The sequence below is a fragment of the Siniperca chuatsi genome, linkage group LG24 (genome assembly GCF_020085105.1).
Source record: "Siniperca chuatsi isolate FFG_IHB_CAS linkage group LG24, ASM2008510v1, whole genome shotgun sequence".
Classification (NCBI taxonomy): domain Eukaryota; kingdom Metazoa; phylum Chordata; class Actinopteri; order Centrarchiformes; family Sinipercidae; genus Siniperca; species Siniperca chuatsi.
In genome coordinates, this window is record NC_058065.1 from 18,418,742 (window position 1) to 18,441,415 (window position 22,674).

The following is a 22,674-nucleotide window of genomic DNA, read 5'->3' on the forward strand; positions in this document are numbered from 1 at the left end:
TGTTCCAAAGCTGGAGGGACATGTTCCAACAGCCTTAATTAGTGCCACAGAAATCCCCAAAAACCTGTAGTCTGATGTGGTGTTGCTGCAGCATGAGGAGGACAACTATAAGTCTTATACACCATCTAGTGGCCAGAGAATGCAATGCTACAAGACAGTACTTAAAGGTTTTTTGCGATTGCTAAGAGACAAAAACTGGTACTTGTGGCACAATTACTGAAACCACTAGCTCATGTAGCCTATCTATTGACCTGGTATGCTAAACCATAACCACATTCTCTGCTTTATACTCATTTAGCAATTCTAAAACACACTTTGCAAAACACTAAACACAGTTCTCTACATTAGACACATCATTCAAAACTTAAATCCTTGTGTTTCTTTTGGAAGACACTGCCATTCAAATGCCACACACATTTACCGATTAACCAAACTCAGTCCTCAGAGGTGAAAACAATTGGCTAATGGCTAATTTGTTCACTTAGAAATAAGAGCTTGAGTACTATAAATAGACCACAGGTTAGAAGACTTGGTTTGTACAACAATGGAGGCAAATGTTGGAGAGAGAGGACAAGGACGAGTAAGACCAACTATTACGGATGAGACACTTTGATTGACCATGTGGGGTTGGTTGGTTGGATCTTAGGGAGGCTGGGCAGAGGGTCCAGCCTAATTTGAGCCACTACACTATAGCAAGCATTATTCGGACATTTCGAAATGAGAATAGGTAAGTACACCATGCATCTATACCATGCTACTGAACTCACAAAACTATTTTTGTTCTCTTTTACTGTAATTAGCATGTGTTGTGCGTTACTGTTCATGCAAAAAAATACAGTACGTAAAAAAACATTCCCCTTGAATTTGTTTTATTGTGTGTGTGTGTGTGTATATGTATGTATATATATATATATATATATATATATACACACACACACACACACACACAATGAATTTGCATACATTAAATTTGGGAAAATACATGTACGTGTGAGTACTATGACAAACTTTTACAGCAGACTGCTGTGCCCTGCACACTGAAAATACGAAAGACACAAACTGGTAATGTTTTCCATTTATCACATCAGTGTGTAGTTTCCGTGTAGAAAGAGCTATTCATTTGATATGTGTGTAGAGCAAAAATACAATTTTTACAAGAGTTACAATACAATAGTTTAGAATGAAGTGTTTGCTTTTTCCACAAGTTTGTGATGTTTTTCCATGTTGTGTGTGTGCCTGTGGGTTTTGTGTGTTAAGTTTTGACAAAATGAGCCATAGTTTCAGAAATTGTGTCTAAGCATTGGTAAAAAACTGTAACTGTGTCCCAATTCCACACTATATTAATTGTAAGCATATTTTCAGTATAGTGTGTTGACATATTGATCAACACACATTACATCATTTCCTGTGAGTACAACATAATGAAATTAACCGATTTCTTGTGGAATAACTGCAAAAAATAATATTCTGACAACTGGTACACATACTGTATCCAATTAGAACGTAGTATAGAATCGGGAAACTTTGATAGGTCACCCCTTAATACTAGCTTGCTCCTGACCTTTGACCCACTGCAAGGCTAATACAATACTCCTGCATGTTCTTTTTTCCCCCCAATACAAGCAAGTTAAACACACCATAAAAAGGTATTACTCCTGATAATTGTACATATTAGTGTACTGTTGTACATATTCTTTATTATTTTCTTATATTTTTTAATATTCTTTAATATTTTATTGTCAATTTTATATTTTAAATGTATGATTCTTGACCTGCAGTGCTTGCTTTACCTTTCTTTATATTTCTACTATATTTATTGATTTGCACCAAAATACCAAAGCAAATTCCTTGTATGTGTAAACCTACTTGGCAATAATGCTGATTCTGATAATAATTACAACAATATGTTAACACTGTATTAGTGATTTTATCACTCTTATCACACCACCCTAGCAAAACCTCAGTCTTCTCCATCCAACTAAATAAATATCACAAATTTACAAGATTATCCACTTTCATGACCAATAAGCGCTGGGGGTGCCATAATAACAATTACAGGTGTGCCGTGGTTTAAAAAAGTTTGGGGTCAACTAAAGTGTGTCCCTTACTACACACTTATTAAGTTACCTTTCTCTTGTGCTGTTTTGTCTCTCCCTCCTTCACTTTCCCTGCTTATTGAAGCTTTTATTTGTATTTTGGGAGGATACATTATCCATCACTTCTTTATTTCGTTAGTACTTGTTTGAGCAAATAGGTCCTAATTTAAATCCCAAATCCTGATTTAAATTTTGCCAATTTTAGAGTTTTATTTTGACAAAGTTCTTGTAAGGCGTCTTGTGTTGTGACAATTTTTCACATTTGACAAGTCTGGAATCTTTTGTTACATAAAAAAAGTGGTTTTATGGAAAAACGTGTTTATATTCCTGATTCATGTTTCATGAATATGTTTATATTCCTGATTCCTCAAAGTAAGTTATCTAAAAATGTATTGTTTCTGTACTGGAACTGATACTAAAAGTCAGGTGTTGTATCAGCAGTAGTATCTAAAAATATTAACATTCTGTTTTTGTTGCGCAACACCAAAGCTCAGCTCATAAATTATAAGATATTACACAGGGCTCACATCATAACTCATATGGTCATATTGACACTGTCATACTGCTACAGATGATTATTTCCATGATCTTTGGTTTTGTTGTCTTGTAGGGCTGTACAGAATACAGTGGTGTGCAAAAGTGTTTGCCCCCTTCCTGATTTCTTTTTTTTTTGCATGTTTGTCACACTTAAATGTTTCAGATCATCAAATAAATTTAGATATTAGTCAAAGATAACACAAGTAAACATAAAATGCAGTTTTTAAATGAAGGTTGTTATTATTAAGGGAAAACAACATCCAAAGCTACATGGCCCTGTGTGAAAAAGTGATTGCCCCCTAAACCTAATAACTGGTTGGGCCACCCTTAGCAGCAACAACTGCAATAAAACATTTGCAATAACTTGCAATGAGTCTTTTACAGCGCTGTGGAGGAATTTTGGCCCACTCATCTTTGCAGAATTGTTGTAATTCAGCCACATTGGAGGGTTTTCAAGCATGAACTGCCTTTTTAAGGTCATGCCACAGCATCTCAATAGGATTCAGGTCAGGACTTTGACTAGGCCACTCCAAAGTCTTCATTTTGTTCTTGTACATCTCTTTCCAAAAACAGTGTCCCTGGTACTGTGGACAATTCACAGAACACACTGGGGACAATTTTTATAGGAACTATTTATTAGGTAAAAAGTAGTTTTAATAGAAACTGTTCACAGTTTGTTCTGTGGATTATCTGTGGAGTAACAAGGACACTGGAAAGACATGTTCTTGTTAAATATAAAGTAATTCCTCCAGGCTGTAAGCACAACAAACTAAATCCATTCACCTCCATTGCACTGGGGTGGATGTAGAAATCTCAAAGACAGATATCTCAAAACCTGGACCAATAAAACCTCATTTATCCACATGCATAGATACCACTAGGGTTTTTGAATTTGGGTGAACTGACCCTTAACGGTATCAGATAGCAGGAGTCAATCTAAGTTTTTTACGACATAAACCTAGTCACCAACCTGCCACAGCTGCCCACCAACAACAGCTTGGTGGCGAGTAGACCTCAGCTTCACAGGGACCAGGTATTGAAGCTTGACGAGGAGCTTGTCTGTGGCCTGGGTCATGATCTTTTGCAGATCCCCTCTGCCACTCGTAGCACCATGAGGCATCTGACCTCCCGCCATAAGAAGGTCAAACAGTGGCAGGCCAAGATTTATGAGACTATCGGACAGGTGGACCGGGAAATCATTGCCCTGGAAGAAGTGAAATGTACTGCTGTAAGCTTTCTTGAAGAGAAGCTTTTGTATGGCCAACTAATGGGCGAGTGTGAGGATAAGGACAGTCTGAATACAAGGGTCCTGGCACAAGACCCTGTACTCATAGATCTGAAGAAGGAGGTACAGTTGACTAATAAGATCACAGAACTGCTCCAGAAGCAGATCTGCATCTTTTTGGATAAACTGAGCTCTCTGAAAGACATTCACACTTAGCTGATAGCAGACTACTGGGACAAAGGTGAGGCCATCAAGCTCACCACCAAATGTATAACTCATGACATCAACTCCCCCAGCTCCCAGCTTGTGAATACAAGCCCTGCTATGTTAGTTATGTCAAGTGGGAGTCCCGCTGCAAGACATAAAGCTGACTGCTGATAACCTGGTTAAAGACTCTTCTTCCTTCAGGGGAAACCTGCGGTTTATCCTTACCAAGCTGAAGAATACCCAAGACTGTCAGCACCGTAACACAGATGGTGCCATGCAGAAAAAGATCAATGAGATGAGAAAGTTCCAGGAGAGGCTTTGTTGTGAGAGGCAGCCGATCATGGATGAGATTAAAGATCTGACAAATGACACTTAGAAAGTTGTAGGTCAGATCAGGAAATGTGATTCCAAGCTGCATCAGACCACCCACCGCCTCAACATCCTCAACTAGAAATGGCATCTGGACTTCGCCGAGCACCCGCTCTGCCAGCATGACATGGAGCCGGTGCAGGCCTGGAGGACAGACTGGCTTCCAATGCTCACGCCCTGAAGGTAGAGCAGAAGTACCACAACCTGCACCAGAGTTTCCTGCCCCTGCATAACACCACTGTGGTCATTCCCAACAAGGCCAGGCTCTGCAGGCACCTGGGCCCCTCTAGCTCTTACTCCTTCCTACAGTAGAGTGCATCGCACTTTGCTGCAGCCCTGTGGTCTTTTCCATGTGGAAAATAAAATGTAATAAAATATATAAATGTGAGCAAAAATAAATTATGAGAGAGAGAGTTGTTTTAATTCATCTAACATAACAGATGCTGACAGCGATGCAGGTGGATGCCCCCCTCATGTCCTGGATTGTTGACTACCTGACTGGCAGACCACAGCACATGCGTCTGCAGCACTGTGTGTCAGACAGCATGGTCAGCAACACTGGGGCCCCTCAGGGGACTGTCCTCTCTCTCCCTTCCTGTTCACCATCTACACCACAGACTTCAGCTACCACACAGAGTCCTGCCACCTTCAGACGTTTTGATGACTCTGCTGTGGTGGGTAAAATTGTCTTATGGTGTGAGCAGAACCATCTGCAGCTCAATGCGACAAAGTCTAAGGAGCTGGTTGTAGATCTACGAAGGGCCAAGGCACCAGTGACCCCGGTTTCCATACAGTGGGTCAGTGTGGACATTGTAGAGGATTACAAGTACCCGGGAGTACACATGGACAATAAAATGGACTGGGCTAAGAACACTCAAGCTGTTTACAGGAAGGGCCAGAGCCGCCTCTATTTTCTGAGGAGGCTGAGGTCCTTCAACATCTGCCGGACAATGCTGAGGATTTTATGAGTCTGTGGTGGCTAGTGCTATCCTGTATGCTGTGGCATGCTGGGGCAGCAGGTTGAGGGTAGCGGACACTAACAGGCTCAACAAACTGATCCATAACATTGAGGGGGTGGAGCTGGACTCTCTGGCGGTGATGTCAGAGAGGAGGATGCTGGCCAAACTACATGCCATCTTGGAGAGTGTCTCACACCCACTCCATGACGTGCTGGTCAAACAAAGGAGTACCTTCAGTGAAAGACTCATCCCCCCAAAGTGCACCACAGAGCACCACAGGAAGTCATTCCTGCCTGTGACCATCAAACTCTTTAATTCCTCCCTCTAAGTGTCAGTCTATATGACCCTAAGTTACTAAACTGTACATTGGATCATTAACATCACTGAAATACTTGAAATAATTGTGCAATATTCTCTGTTTAATACTCCTGTGCAATATACTCTGTTTTCCGTTTAATATTCCCTGTTTATTGATATTTATTAATACTTATATTACTGCTGTGCAATATCCACCTTCTAATAATCTGGTTAATCTGCTACACTTAATTTTACAGTACTCATTATTGCACTATTACTTATTACTTATATTATTGCATTGTATTATACCGTACTATACTTAGAAACCTGTAAATGCACTTTTGTACTTTACACTCATTTTAGCTTTTATACTTTATAATCACTTTTGTACTTAATTTATCTTAGCTGTATTATAGTGTATTATATTTTGATTTGCACATCTCTTATTTCTTACTAGAAATAATTGTCTCGTTGCTGACTTATTTTATTCATTTTTTCTATTCTATTAGTACTTCTATTCCTGTGTGCACTGACTGACAGTGAGCAGCTGTAACGAAAGAGTTTCCCCTCAGGGATCAATAAAGTATTTCTGATTCTGATTTAAAGACACAATCACTAAGGTTTGTCCTGCCCATTTGTACAAAACGACCATTTATTTGCAGGAAATTTCCAGGATGGCTTATTATTACAAAGGAAAGATATAAATACCTCCAATGGAGTCCACCTTGACAACACACTGGACTGGAAGGGCAACAGTGACGTTGTTTAGGTACTTTAATATATGCAGCAAGGTGTTGCAAATCATTTACCAGTCTGTTGTGTTTAGGGTTGGGTTCAGGGTTGAGTTCCGAAAGCTGCTTCCATTTTGGCAATGATGGCAATTTGGCAAAATACCAGAATTTGTTAAAGCTGCTATAGTCAATATTTTTTAATAACAATGTATCAAATGACAATATGAAAACAATGTGCAAGGGGTCTCTGGTAGTGATGAGCCTACAGAGAATTGTCACCTGAATCTGCAGCTCTCCTCAGCTTTACAGAGCTTTGTAGTGACTTTCAGCTCATTGTTCATCTGTCCAGCCCACAACTTTACTGTTTTGGTTCACTCACCGCATCGTTGTCAGCTGCAGCAGCAGCTGTTTTCAGCAAAAAAGCTCTAAAAACCCATTGTACACGGCCTGCTCAGCACCAAACAGCAGATAGACACAGTTAGAGACTAGCTGGTGAACACAGTGGAGCATTTAACAGCTAAAGAGACAGATATTTTTCTCAGGAGTTTGGGAGAGACTAAAAACAGAGCTAAGAGTGAATACTGGACTTGCATTACCAGGTGGCCAGAAACAAATGAATGATAATGTTGCTCCGTAACCGCTGGATGTATAAATAAGCAACTGTTTGTTCACCATATCAACTTGAAATGTGTTATGTCAATGTTGTGTTCACAGCTTGATAATGCTGCCCCCAAGTGACCAAAAATCAGTTATTGCAGGTTGAAGCTACAACGCAAACAAATTTCTTAGCAAATCTTTTATCTCGGCTCACTCTTTTGACTAATACAAAAGTTTTTGTTGTTGTCTGATTAATGTGCTCTCTGCAAGCCGGTGTCTGTACTCATGCAAAGATTGTTAGTGAAAACGGATTAGAAAGGATTTGGAGTGGGTAAGCGGATGCAAGGGATGGAATCTGTGTGGGCGTGTCGCTTCATGTTACATTCACATTATAAAGTAATCAACCAGGAAGGAATGTGCACTTTGAGGAATTTGAATGGCCAGTGCAATGCATTAGCAGATGACATCCCATTGCACTACATAACAAGTTGGGCCAGGTTCAACTTTTTCCCCATACAATGCTGTGTTTTTTTAACCAGAGCCCACTGCTTTAGCATCCATGTTGTGCTAACACAGCGGTAGTGTTGATCTCAAAGCTTTACTGAGCTTTCTACTTTTTAGTTCGTTTTTTAGTTTTTCACTAATCGCCTCAAGTGTCATTGGTTGGTTTTTGCGACAGATGTGACCTGGCTGCAGTCATAACGCAATTTTCCATAAGGATTAGAAGAAGTTGTAAGAAGTGTTTATCTATCTGTCCCCCTCAAACAGTCACCACAATTGCAAAGCTATAAGTAAGCATCAGTGTATTATGAGGTGACGGAGGAACTAAAAGACAGACTGACCTCAATCTGAACAACTTCCAGCAAGTCTTACCTTTCTTGGCAGGTGTGGGTACCTCTGGAGGTTCCTCAAACTTCAGTGTTTGTACCAGGGCCTCTGGAGTTATCTTAGTGCCAGCAAAGATCCCAGTGGGGAAGGAGCTCTCTGCCAGAGCCTGAGAGGTTTTAGAATATGAGTAAATAAGTACGAGTCTATCAAAGCTATTATCCACCATATTCATGCTCTAACTCCTCTAAATCAGGTACTGGATATTTTGGTTACATTTAGAGTTTTAGATTTGATTCAACTTTTCTCAGTCTTAACATTCCATAAAAAGGAGTGACACAACAAAATAAAGCTCTCATTTTTACGTAGGTAAATAACCGCTACTTCTCGATAATGGCCTGCCTCCCTGAAATCACCGTGCCCTTCATAAAAAACACGTGTTTTTCTACTAGATGTATAATTGCGGACACAACCGGCCGGTAAAACATATTGACTAAGGTTACATTCACAGATCTTAAATGAAATTCGGCACTTAACTTTATTCTTGGTTCACTTCTCGTTAACGTAGCCTACATTCATTATCACATATCAACGTTATTCATTCGAACAGTTCTTATTACACACCTGTTTAACATTTTTCGAGGCGTCACTCTTGTTGTTTTCCAGAAGTGGAGGACTTATTGTGTGTAGTCCCAAGGCAGGAGGCTTCTCTAAACTCTGAGATAGCACAGAGTCGGGGGGCTGTGTGAGAATGCTCGGCCTGTCAAGCTTGACTGCCTCCTGGTGAATCTTCTGACGGACATGTTTTATCTTTCCAACCATGTTAATATAGCCTAGCGAACTTTATAATAACCTCAATCTAGACGTTACACACAAGCAGTCGCTGCTCCCCGATGTCGACAGCGTGTGACGTTATCAAGTCAGCTATACTGCCACCGTAAGTGAATCCGCTTTGCCTTCAAATTTAAATGTCAAATTTCTCACTTTCGCCACTTTTGGCTAGTGTTTTACCTATAGCAACCGTGGTGGTTTTCATATATATATATATATATATATATTCACACGAGAAAAGTCACCCATCTACGTTGTTTAGCGTCTTTCTTTATTTACTCTTTTTCGGCCCGGCGTACATGGCATCGTAGCTAGCAACGCTATGCTATGGTATTCAGAGACATAACGTTATGACATTTGGGGGGAAAGCGCTTAGCAATTTACTTTAAGCATTTGCTGTCCTACTCATATGCTTAATTTAATTTCAGTTTTGAACTTTGTATTTCCTAAAATACCTGTACAGAACGCATCCATATATCAAGTTTTAGTCTGAAAGTAAATACCAGAAGTACGTTTCTACGGCAGGTGCCTTGACATTGTTGACATGACAAGCGTGACTGGTGTCCCGGGTTGGTGGATCGGTGGAAAACGGAGCAGGAAATAAGTTCCGCATGCTATGAATCCAACTAATTGGTTTTATTTACTATTGCTTTAAAACGTTTAATAACATGATCAAATCAGTGTCAAATATGAACCTACATTTGCTGCCTTCAGAAAGCAGGATTACTTGCTTAAGATAGGCATGTCTGAAAAACTACAGCTGTTTTGCACCTGAATTTAGTCAAAATACACATTTGTTTAAGTGATATGGTTTGAAAACAATGATGAAATTGACTTCTGTGTTTTGTCCCCCACGTTGGCATAAAGAGGATGAAGCAGATCTATGAGGAGAACGAGGTGACTGAAGTTCTACACAAGAGTCATACAAGAACATCAACCCAGTATTTGTGTTGTGTCAGTCAAATGTCGTGGCTAGATGTCAGCAAGGACTGCACCCCTTGAACGAATGGTATAGCATTTAATTTGGTCCGCGTGGTATGCTGTGTAATCCTTATCCTCAATGGATCGAGGCTTGTACTGTAGAACCGTCCATAATTGTCACAAAAAGTTAAATATAAATTTGAGATTCAAATTTAAACATTTGCTATGAATCTGAAATGCAAAGAGAATACAGTACTTAACGTTTAAAGACATTTGAGAGGTTAGATGCATGAGGACAAACAAGCATGGAAGTGTCCGATATTAGATTAGCTAATGCATACCTGCAAACGTTGAGACCCAAGGGTATGATTATGCTAGTTATAATAAATGATAGCACATTGTTTCTTGCTCAGTAGATTGTACACTTTTACACACACTTGTAAGTATTCTTTTCCCTGTGCAGTGTTGCATACATTTTTCCACAACAGGCTAATACTTGTACTTCATCTGGCCCTGAAGCTCATGAACTCAGCCTTAGCTTTCTGGTCATGTAAGCATATATTGATTAACAACTCAGCTCAGTAAGAAGAGCAGTAACCTCAATGATAATGAAGGATAAAATAGTTGCATCAGTAAGTGAAAATCATATTTATTTGCAGGTAGATGTGGCAAATGAATATGAGGTCTTCTACAATAAAAAACAAGCAAATAAATTGCACAGTACATATGAATGTTTCGGTGTATACAAAAATAGACATATCAAAACACATTTACACAAATGGGTTATATGTGCATACCACAAAAATAACATCAGATGACACAAGACTACTCATGAGTACTAATTTCTGATTTCAGCCGTTACTCTTTAGCTTGATATTTATAAGATAATCCTGTTATTCAAGCAAATCAAGCTTAACTATGATCACTTTTGCCATATATAAAAGAACGACATGCAGAAAAATGTGATGTTAATGGGAAGAGCAGAAAAGCAGCCACAGGTCAAATCTCTTGAACTCTCTGATCTGACTGGGAACACTGGGAGGTGTCATAATGCCCTTGACCTTCGACCTCCAGTTGCCCCACTGCAGCTGCTCAAAGATGTGGTTGCGATGGGAATTTCAAGCGTAAATGTAAGACAGTGAAAGTGAAGTGTTGCCGAGATGAAGCACACCTTCCCTAAATTAATAAAGATTATGAAAAGAATCCGTAATGATGTCACAGTGTCTTGGTTTAGATTTGGAAAGTATCAGATTTGAATTTGGTATACCTACCTTTGTTTTTTTTATTAATTTGATTGATTTGGTATGACAAATCTAAAAAGTTTATTTGATCACATAAAAAAAACTGTGACTTATAAAATTACAATTCATTCATTACAATTCCATTCCATTTGTGGTGGGACACCTCATTTCAAATTCTGTTCTGAAAATAAGTATAAATAATTATATTTAACCTTATGAGATACATCTGGGGACACGTACAGATTCTGCTGATTCTACTAAATCAGTAGAATCTCTACTTTCATTCCTACACTGGGTCCCAATTCCATATTATATACTAAGACTATGAACTGTAAACTATAAACTCATGTACTATAGACAGTGCACATATATCCATTTTGTTCTCAGAGTAAATCAAAGGTGTGTGCCAATGAACACTATACTGTCAATTTTCTTTCCAAAATTTTGGAAGTTACCAGGGCCATGGCACCACCATCCACAATTAATAAATTAAAAAAAAAGGTTCCATCTGCTGCAGATCCTTATTTACTGTCTTTTACCAACAAAGATTTTTTCTTGTTGTTGTAGCTCGTTAGTTCGCAGGATATCCCTTAAACCTGTGAACAGATTTCAATGATGGAAACTTGGTGTTCCTCGGTGAACACCAGGAACAACTTGGTGAAGAACAAAAAGGTACATTTAAGTTTCTTTTCTTTTTAGTTAATGGTTGTCTTTGCAATTATATGTGCTGCTGTGTTTTGCATATTTTAATATCTACTAACCTAAACAGGTAATTTGACTTCTGAATTGCAAACACTAGCGTTGATGTTCGCTTATCTTTTATATTCATGGTACTTTGTGTATTCTAATTTGTTCTTATGTATATGAATATTGTTTTTTTTATTAGTATGTTGTGTTGAATGTTCTGTCTGTCCTGTTTCACTATGAGCTCACCAAGACATTAATTTCTGAAATGATATCTGTGCAGCTTTGGCAGACATATGTGCTCTTTGAGTGCTTATATATCTGTATAATACAGCCTGAGCAATTTATCAGCATGGCTGATATTATCAGCTGATTTTAGCTTATCACAGATATATTAGTATCAGTGTCTAAATTTAAAATGTTAAAATGTCCAGTTGTTCCAGCAGTAGAGCTGAAACAACTGTTTGATTAATTGATTAGTCCATTGACAGAAAAATAATCAGGAAGTATTTTGATCATCAATGAATCTTTTCAATAATTCTTCAAGCAGAAATGCCACATTCTCTAGTTCCAGCTTCTCATTTGTGAGGATCTGATGCTTTTCCTTCTCTCATGTGATAGCTCATTGATTAGCTCATTCATTTGAAGACATCACCTTGGGCTTTTGGAAATATCGATGGACATTTTACTGTTTTCTGACATTCTGTAGGCCAAACAATAGATCGCTTTAAAAAAAAAAAAGAAGAACTTTATCGATAATGAAAATAATGGTTAGTTGCAGTCCTAGTCAGTATTCAGGAAATGGCTACACACCACTAATGTCACATGACTCTCATATTGTTGGAGAAGGTTGAATTGGTTAAATCTGTGCTTGTTTGTTTGCTAATGAAATAAGTCAAAATCTCAAATTGTAGAACTGTTTTTGAAATGTTTTTATCACTGTATTAGTTCTTGCTGGTAAAAACACTGTATCCCCTTTAAAATGTCCAAACAGGTAACTACTGTTCTATCTGTGTAGCTGGAAGAGAATTGTTTTCAAGTTTTGCATGTTGACCAAAGTGAAAGCTGTGGACTGCAGCGATCAGACAGTGTCCATGAAGTGCTGTTCATTAAAAGAACATACTAACAGAAAATATACATCCTGATCCAAATACATGGGTGGCACATTCTTCTCCACAACACAATATTTTAGCAGAAACAATATTTGTGCTACAGACACAGTACACCAAACATGAGCAGCAAAGTTCAAGTCAATCACAGGAACAAGTTAGACACACTATAGTGAACAAAACTAAAAACATGCATTACTATTATACAACTGCTGCCTAAGAACCACTAAACATTTGGCGTAGTATTTATTCACATCAAATAATAATAATATAAAATACTATTTTAGGAACTACAAGTATTTTCTATAGGAAGGAAGGATTCTACTCTCATCACTAAATAGTACGTGCGAGGATGTTCTTTCTAATACCTCTGGTGTATTAGGAAAGTGAAGAAGGTTTATTCCAATTCTGTGATCCTGATGTGTACAAATAAGGAGGAGGGAGGAATACTGGTTCCATCTTTGGACAAAAGGTGAATGTGACGATAACCTGAGAACAGAAAACAAAACCAGAAGGATTAGGAGAACACGGCCTCTTGACTAAAGAGGCTAAATGCAATCTGGCCTATTTTCATAAGACTACTGTGATACAGTGCACAAAGTCAAACACACAGAAATGGAGCTGGTTGCACCAACTGTCCCTAAATTGAAACTTATTTCTAACATAAGTGTTTACTAAGTGGAGTTTTACGCATCACTAAATTAAAACGGGTTGCACCATACAAACTATTCAGACGTAGAGATTAGTTGTTACCAAATATTTACACCCACTAACTGTCAGGTGTGATGTTGTGTAGCGAACTGAACTACGGTGATGGACAAAAGTAACGTTAGCATGCTAATACATGACCTGTTTAGTGTGAAGAGGTAATATGGAATATGGTCAACATATCTGACCTGAAACTTGATAAATGCTGTTTAATAATGGTGTAATCTTGAAGATTTTAAATTACATTTCACAAAAATAACACAACAAACCTCAAATTACAAAACAATAAATGACTAAATTATTAAATACGTCAGATAGATTAGCTCATTCTAAACTGTATGAATGCTACTAACTGTGAAACAGATTTCTCCATGTAAAACAAATCTTTACAAAATATATATCTTCTGCTCCTCTGAAACTGTAATGGTTGGAACTTATGCTAACTTGTGATACTACAGTGACTTCCTTTTTACGTAGTTGATTGCTCTTGATTGGACAGTGCTACAGATGTTCCCTAGTAAGTTTTGATGGTGTAACCTGATTTAGTAAGACACTAGTTTAAAACTAGCTAAGAACTTAGGAAGGACTTTACATTCAAATTTAGTATGGATTTATGAAATCATCAGGGGCTTTATAGCACAGCACATGTGCAACAAACACTTCAGCTGTTTAGTTGTACTATAGCCATTTTAATTGGTGAAACCACATATGTAACACCACAAACACTTAAAGCAGCACTAACTTGGGGGCACAATAAGCTGACAAGCAACCTGCTAAACATCACATACTTTTGACATATCACCTCATAAAGTTTACATGGCTAACATGTTAGCAATCAGTTACCTGTTTACACATCCAGCTGCACAGACCAACATTAGCATTCACTAGCTATATAGTTGTGTTTGTTTTCCCCTGATTAATGCAAATATGCACTCTCCTTTTAGCTCTGGTCTCCACCAACTCCTGAGAAAAATATCTGACCCTTTAGCTGCTAAATGCTCCACTATGTTCAGTGGAAGGTAAAGGTAACTGCAGAGTTGGTGATAGTTGTCTGTGGGTTTGTCACTAGGAGGGACACCTTTCACAACACATGGCCATTTGAGCCGTTGGTAATATAAAGAATATTGATTAGTGCAGCTTTAATGTTGTCATGACTTTCACCTAGGGATCCTGTTTCTTTCAAAGAATGTCCCAGGTACAGTATTTTTGGCTCTTTAGGTCTGAGAGCATGAATATGAAAAACTCTTAGAGGACTGGAGAGACTATGGGTGTCATTTTTTTCTCATGATTGATTATTTTGTTTTCTCAACTTAACAAGCCAAAGCATGAAAGTTCATTCTTGACCATGGAAATTAGGGCTGCCCCCTAATAGTCGACTAAACCGTCGATGAGAAGCGTCTTAGTGGACCAAGTTTTCATTAGTCGGGTAGTCGCTGAGAAAAAACCCTCAAACTGCATTCGGGAGCTTAACATGCCTTGTCACTGAGACAAACGTATCAGGGGATTGTTGCAACACGGACATTTTCTCTTGTAACACAGGAAGTCACTTACCAGCACACTGCTGCTAACCTAACCCATGCCCCTAACTGTACCATGGATGTAGCTGCCATTAGCTAGTTAGCTAACTTAGCAATCCTATTAGCTGACTCTGCCTGCACTGGGAGCGCTGAGTAGTGGGGGAGTCTTTGTGTTTGTTTACAATGCTAGCACAGGAGCTTTGGACCGCCAGGAGGAGGAGGTTTTCAGGCCCAGTGTGGGGGAACCCAGCAGGGGATGCTGCCAGGGAGCCGGGCGAGCAGGCCACAGAACCAGGATTAACTACTTCCCAGTGAACACGGTACCGGGACCGAACACGACCTTCGAGACCGGTGGAGGTCATTTGAAGGCAGGGAATACAGTACCGAGGTGATTTATAGCGGCTCCAACCAGGACTCTGACTCAGACGAAGACACAGCGTGTTTAGGTGGGGACAGGAGAGGAGTGAGTTTGTAGCGAGATAATTTGTAGTAACGTTATACATCATCCACCGTATTGATAAGTCCGCGAGTATTTGTTTTGAACAACAAGACTTCTGTGATGTTATAGCCTACTGTGTTGAAATAAAATTTAACAAAATGTTCAGTCGCCTTGCTGGTTGTTCCGACATCTCCTTTAGGCAATATTATTAGGACACACTAACTTTCATTGTTATGTGGATGTTTCGATCAAGCCAAATGAAACTAATCAGCCAATTAGCTAAATTTCAAGCATGCCCTAAAGGTCCAATATGTAACATTTAGGAGGAGCTGTTGGCAGAAATGGAATATAATATTTATAAGTATGTTTTCATTAGTGTATAATCACCTGAAAATAAGAATTGTTGTGTTTTTGTTACCTTAGAATGAGCCGTTTTTATCTACAGAGGGAGCGGCCCCTTCCACAGAGGTCGCCATGTTGCACTACCATGTTTCTACAGTAGACCAGAACAGACAAACCAAACACTGGCTCTAGATTGGGCCTTACGCGTTTTTCGCGGGTTTCGCGGCCACCGTAGTTTCTCCCACATGCTTGGAACGGGAGGGTGAGGTGAGTGGTATTCAAATGGTTGCTTACTGCAATTTCACTGCTAGATGCCACTAAATCCTACATACTGGTCCTTTATCTAAAGATATAGTTACTCTAGATGGCATTGCCCTGGCCTCCAGCACCACCTTAAGGAACCTCAGAGTTGTCTTTGATCAGGATTTATCCTTTAACTCCCACATAAAACAAAATTCAGGGACAGCCTTTTTTCACCTATGTAACATTGCAAAAATCAGGCACATCCTAGAAAAACTAGTCCATGCATTTGTTACTTCTACACTTGATTATTGTAATTCCTTATTATCAGGCTGCCCCAATAAGTCTCTTAAGACTCTAGTTGATCCAGAATGCTGCAGCACGTGTACTGACAAGAATTAGGAAGAGACCATATTTCTCTGCACTGGCTCCCTGTAAAATCCAGAATAGAATTCAAAATCCTTCTCACCTACACAACTCTTAATGGTCAGGCACCATCGAATCTCAAAGATCTCATAATACCTTATAATCTCACAAGAACAGTGCACTCCCAGACTGCAAGGTTACTTGTGGTTCCAAAAGTAGAATGGGAGCCAGAGCCTTCAACTATCAAGCTCCTCTCCTGTTTAATCAGATCCCAGTTTGGATTTGGGAGGCAGACACTATCTCCACATTTAAGAGTAGGTTTAAGACCTTTTCTTTGATAAAGTTTATAATTAGGGCTGGACAAAACGGGCTCAGTTGATTACTGAACCATCCCTTAGTTATGCTGCTATAGGCCTAGACTTCCGGGAGACTTTCCATGATGCACCTCTCTCCTCCTCTCCCTCTCCATCTGTATGCAATCTTATCCCATTAATGCTTGTTACTAACTTGACATCTTCTCTTTCCTGTAGTTTTGTGCTTTCTCGTCTCTCTCCTTCTGTCGCTTTCAGCAGGTATTTCTGCCTCCGGAGCTGCAGAGTCCAGATCTATGATTGCAGGCCGCCTTCTGTTCCTGCTCAACAACCGCTATGTGGAATTTGCATTGTGCCCCCTCCCCCAACCTCTCTCTCTCTCTCTCTCTCTCTCTCTCTCTCTCTCTCTGCTCGAGGTTTCTGCCTTTTAAAAGGAAGTTTTTCCTTGCCACTGTCGCCAAGTGCTTGCTCATGGTGAGAATTGTTCGGTCTCTGTAAATAATATTATAAAGAGTATGGTCTAGACCTGCTCTATAGGAAAAGTGCAATGAGATAACTTCTGTTTTTGAATTGGTGCTATACAAATAAAAGTGAATTGAATATTCAGAATAACGTTAACGCTTTTGCCGTTAGCAACAGGCAGCTCGCTTAGTGCCCCTTGTAAAATGTATAGTTTAAAGGCTCATTATTACGTTTTTGTATTTCTCTGTAATGTACTGTAGCACAGTTTTAACAATGTTACTTATAACATTCTTTCACAGCCCTGGAACTCAAACCATTTTCTGATGCCCCAAAAATATACATTTAAATAATTTAATTAATATTCAATTAAATTTTATTTATATAGCGCCAATTCACAACAGAAGTTATCTCATTGTACTTTTCCTATAGAGCAGGTCTAGACCGTATTCTTTATAATATTAATAATATAATAAACATTCCACGACTAGTTGATTAATGGCTTGAACTAACGACTACTAGTCGACCACTAGTTGGAAAATCTTTAGTCGGGGGCAGCCATATTGGAAAGAGTAGTGGACCTTGACTTTTTTTTTAAATTAACATTCTTTGTTTTATCAACTGATCACAATATGATCATGGTTAAATTGAAAAAAACAAAGAGTAAATAAAACTTGTTATGTTGAGATTTGTGATCACAAGATAATTATTTTGTGATCAAAAGAAAACACAACTTACTACAACTACACCCAATTCCTCTATGGTTGCTGTAGAACGCAAATGCACCATCAGAGCAAGAGGTTTATATAAAACTCCCAAACCTATAAGATGTTTGCACTGCATGCTGGACTTTGGAGGCTATTATTTATTGAAAAATCGATATAACAAATTTCTCTCTCCAAGGTTGGAAAATAGTGAGTTTAGTTCTTTAACTGAGAATAAATGTACTAACTAACTAATTGTACATTTTTGATATATTTAAGGAAATTTTAAGTTCTTAAATTAACAAATTATTTGATAGTAAAGGTACTATATAGCGAGACAAATTTGCTAGAAGAAGCTATAAGATGTAACTTAACTCAGTTTTTTCAACCTTACCTTGCTGCATGCAGCTGAGAGGAAGTGTATACTGCCCCACAAAGTCATTTTTCGATGTCTTGTCATAGTCTTCCACTACAAAGCGCACCATGGCCAGCTCAGGAGTGTGGATGGTGAAGCGCAGTGTGTCATACCACACAGGGTTGAACCCTACAGAAAGGACAAATTGTTCAATGTCAGCACTCACGCTGCTCAGAGACAAGTCTTAATTCTGTGTGGAACTAAACCAAATCTGACATATTAAAAGTTACCCATTCATCCGTTCATTAATTCACTCCTTTATTTATTTCTACAGGGGTAAGAGTATGGGCCCACAGCCTCTCCTGTACCATTGTTCTCAATGTATCTGGTCTCCTGCTTGGCCTGGTCCATAGGAACACCATGGATCTCCACTCTAACCAGAGGATCCACTATAGAATCTTCTTTGATGTTTACTTTGGGCAGCTGCTGACCACTGATCACCTTAAACACATAAATAGTGTCCTCAATAAAACAATGATGGTAATAGATAAACTGCAGGGATACATTTTTTCTTACTTTCATTGTGGCTGGTACCTGTATGGTGAGGACGACAGGTTGGTAGCCATCCTGTTTTTGGGGGGTCTCAGGGTCAAATCTTTTCTCGGCCTCACTCATTAAACTGGGCTTTAGGACGTAGCCACAGCTGCCATTCTGCCTAAACAGTCCGTCGTTCAGGTCCATCCCTTCCCCAGCAGTCTGGAAATTCAATGCAACTGAATGAAAAGGAAAAGAAACAAGATTCACTTTTTTTGCTTTTTTGACTCATGCTATTCTTGCCAATAAATTCTGATTACACACTGTATTCAGGCACTTTGAGAGAATTAAATGTTATTAAAGCTGCACAGGGCAACTTTGCACACTGCCAACTTAGATTTTAACTTCAATACCATGAACCTATAAAACATGACTTCCCTGCTGTTCTATATTGTATATCGAACAATACCAAAGGGACACAAAAGATCCACATTACATTATATTAATTTGGCGGATGCTTTTGTCCAAAGCAACTTACAATAAGTGCATTCAAACCACGTAGGAGCAAGAGCTAGATATCATACGAAATTGGGACTGTATCCCTTTTAAACAAATAACTAAAAGATGGAGTTTTTTTTAGAAATAAGTGCTAACAATGGCTCTTAAGATGTAGTCTGAAAAGGTGGGTTTTTAGCCTGCGGCAGAAGAAGGGCAGTGACATTGCTGTCCTGACTTCAGTGGGGAGTTCATTCCACCACTATGGAGCTAAAAGAGCCTTGACAGGATGAGCAACCACAGCGTCCTCTGAGTGATGGGACGACTAAATGTCCAGAGGTAGAGGACTGCAACGGTTGAGCCAGGGTGAAGGGCTTGGAGATAGCAAGGAGCAGTTCCCTTCACTGCCCTGTAGGCCCACACCAGAGTTTAGAACTGAATGTGATCAGCAACAGGGAGCAAGTGTAGTGAACAGAGAAGAGGAGTGGTGTTAGAAAACTTGGGAAGGTTGAACACCAGGCGGGCAACAGCATTCTGGAGTAGCTGCAGAGGTAGGGGCTCGTATGTAGCGCCCTTGTGTAGGGAGAAGAGGAGAGGTCCCAAGACGGGGCCTTGTGGAACTCCTGTTGGCTGCGTGGATCAGACACCAATGCTTTCCATGTCACCAGGTAGGAGCGACCCGTCAGGTAGGATGCAAATAGAGAAAGTGCAGAGACAGAGACGCCCAATCCTTTAAGAGTGGAGAGGAGGATCTGGTGGTTCACTCTACCACCAGATCCCTCTAGTCCATTCTAGTCCACTAGATGGAGAACTCACTACCATTAATGGATGAAATGTTTTTAAGGAGGAACATTTGGTTGCTTTGAGACTGTTTAAGTTTTAGTATGTTCTTTTCCTGTGTGTTCCAAGATTTGTGTCTATTTTCTAACCACAATCTATAGCTTACTTGCCTCTGTTGTCAATGACAGAAGTCAAACCTATCAGTTAACTGTATGCTTTTCCCAAGCATTATACACATTTTGGGTTGGGTCAAAGGTGAGGTTAAACACCACCTTTGCTGCCACTTCAGGATCAAAACTCACATGAATGCCACAAAGAGAATAGAAGTCATATGACATCAACTGCCTAGGAAGTTAATTTGATGTTTTCTGGCTTTAGATTTGAAGAGGGGGTACACTCTATACATTAACAATGAACTAAAAAAGTCAGTCTGACATTTTGGGAGATGCAGTTGTTTGCTGTAAAACCCAATTTAATGTATTACCTATTTTTGTAAAAGCAAACCTGCCTCTTTAGGTATTGATTTAAGTTGAAAAGAAGAGATCTTTATGCAAACTGTAGCCCAATGCAGCATTAATAGTGAAAACTATATGACAGAAATATAAAGAAAGATAAAGTTAAGTCTGTCTTTCAGGTGCAATCACCGATTTGGCACCCAGCATTCCACATTTCCTGAGGATTGAAATTGGAGGAGTCAGTTCGGAAGCCACTGGGATAAACCCTGGTCAGCTGACGTGAGTTATGGTGCACAAACTCAGCCCCTGAAATGGAGATAATATCAGAAGTATATTAAAGTAAAGAAATAGGGTGTGACTGAAGCTCCTGATACATGTTATTGTGTGTAGAACATAAACACAGCGAAATGTAGTCATTTTCACACTGAAAATTTGTATTTTTATTAATTGCTTCCCCTTGACACAAAATGTATTCAATTTAAAGCTACTGAAAACAAACAAAATATCTGCTGTCGAACCAAAATCCAAGAATATAAATATCAAATATCAAAAACCTGTATTAATCAAACCTTAGTATTTACAGCATCTATCATAAGCCATATATTTTAATGTCTAAAGCAGAGAGGAATGATGAGACTGGACTCACCAGCCTCTCTCAGGTGTTTGCGTGCTTTGGACTCTGTGAAAGAGGCTACCTCATAGAACTTGGAGTGGATGCGGGAGTGTTTGAAGCTACTAAAGTGGACGCTTTTGCAGTAAACAACACAGTCTGATAGCTCCTTGGACATACGCTGCTTTGACCTCTATGGAAATAAAAAGACAAGGGATAAAAAAGGTAAGACACTGATAAATGCATTGGTTAATATATGGAGTATAGTTTGTAAAAGTCATCAGCAACTTTCATATGATAATTCTTATTGATATATGCCACTGCTATGGTAACGTCCACCTACATCACATATCACTGATGTTCCACTGACATATACCACCTTTTGCATTAAATAAATAAAAAATATATTTTGACACAATGCCTATTGGCATATAGTTAGCATTAATGGTCAAACTGAGGCTGACTTCAGAACCTCAACTTTCAGCAAGTGGCCCAAAACAACATATGTTTACATTCAAGTGACAAAGCCCTCTAGCAGCAATGCAAAGTATGACGGTAGGAAGTTAGGTGACGCTGTTATAGTGCTACAAAGTCTGCATAGGGTGGAGGTGGAGGGAGAAGGTCGGGGTGGATGGATGGTCAACAAACACTGGACTGATATATGGGAGACTGCTGTTCTTTTCCCATTTCCAACCATGAGTCAACCTTGTTTTTTTTAACCATGACCACGATCGCCCCCTAACCTACAGTAAATCAAGTGGTTATTATTGATGGTCCCATAATCTTAACAAAGTAGTAACCCTAACCATGATCTTTGCCTAAACCTAACCAAACCAAATCTTAACCATAGCATTGTCACATCATAAAACAGTTTTGGAAGGCACAGACAAATGATGTAATCCTGCTGATAGGGCCGTCAGATCAGAAAATGCTTCATGCATGGACCAACAACGTATTTTGTTGTTTAATTAGTTTTATTCAGGGCCATAGTTTGCTTAGCGACCAGTAGTGTTTGTCACATCAGACAGCTGCCTACAGTGTATAATGTTATGGCTTTGGCTACTAGTTTAACTTGGTACCTGCCAGTCAAAAGTGGCATCTGTCAGTGAAACACAAGTGGCATGCTGTTTTTATGTGGCACATTCCATTAGTGAAAGTAGCATACCACTAAGAATCGGCATATGACACTAAAACAAGAGTAGCACACCACTGGTATATGAAAGTGAAAAGTGTTATCTGCCAGTGGAACATGAGTGGCATACAGTTAGTAAGTGGCATAAACCAGTAGAACCCCAGCGGCATACCAATTATTAACCACAGACACGGTCAAGGACATACCACATAGATATTGGAATATGCCTTTAAAGACATTAGTGGCATACTAGTGGCCACTTTTCCATCTCGGCATCACTCAAAAACAAGCTTATAGTCTCTAATGAGAATGCAGTACAAACTGACAAACCAGGGCAGAAGCAGGAAGGCAGGTCACAGTAGGCAGCAAGTCATAACACAGGTAACATTATGGGAGCAGGTAATAGGCAGGCAGAAACAGGATACAGAATACAGATACAGGGAGAAATGGCTGGAATACAATGGCATGGCAACTGATTGGAGTAACCACACACTGTGGGGCTAATAGATTAAAGAGGGGTTGGTGTGCAGGGATGAGCAGGGTCACGTGACTGGCAAAGGCCGGAAACTGTATGAGGGCAACTAGTGAACAGGTGTGA

General features: G+C 39.3%; 2 protein-coding genes across 4 annotated transcripts in view; both read right to left on the reverse strand.

Annotated features, from left to right (window-relative positions):
• The window catches only part of slx9 (SLX9 ribosome biogenesis factor), a 39,573-nt gene extending 30,764 nt beyond the window's left edge, over nucleotides 1-8,809 (reverse strand). The window contains exons 1-2 of one of the 2 annotated variants that reach the window (XM_044188057.1): nucleotides 8,468-8,809; nucleotides 7,892-8,012 (exon numbers count right to left, since the gene is read on the reverse strand). In XM_044188057.1, the coding sequence (XP_044043992.1) occupies nucleotides 7,892-8,012; nucleotides 8,468-8,665 (319 nt within the window). In that variant the 5' untranslated portion in view covers nucleotides 8,666-8,809. The remainder of the gene's footprint in view (nucleotides 1-7,891; nucleotides 8,013-8,467) is intronic. The other variant, XM_044188056.1, reaches the window with a different exon arrangement.
• A 1,419-nt stretch (nucleotides 8,810-10,228) lies between these two features.
• plcd4a (phospholipase C, delta 4a) overlaps nucleotides 10,229-22,674 on the reverse strand; it is a 30,758-nt gene continuing 18,312 nt past the window's right edge. For both annotated transcript variants that reach the window (XM_044187900.1, XM_044187899.1), the window contains exons 11-16: nucleotides 20,981-21,137; nucleotides 20,524-20,640; nucleotides 18,665-18,843; nucleotides 18,439-18,571; nucleotides 18,110-18,259; nucleotides 10,229-13,118 (exon numbers count right to left, since the gene is read on the reverse strand). In XM_044187900.1, the coding sequence (XP_044043835.1) occupies nucleotides 13,027-13,118; nucleotides 18,110-18,259; nucleotides 18,439-18,571; nucleotides 18,665-18,843; nucleotides 20,524-20,640; nucleotides 20,981-21,137 (828 nt within the window). In that variant the 3' untranslated portion in view covers nucleotides 10,229-13,026. The remainder of the gene's footprint in view (nucleotides 13,119-18,109; nucleotides 18,260-18,438; nucleotides 18,572-18,664; nucleotides 18,844-20,523; nucleotides 20,641-20,980; nucleotides 21,138-22,674) is intronic.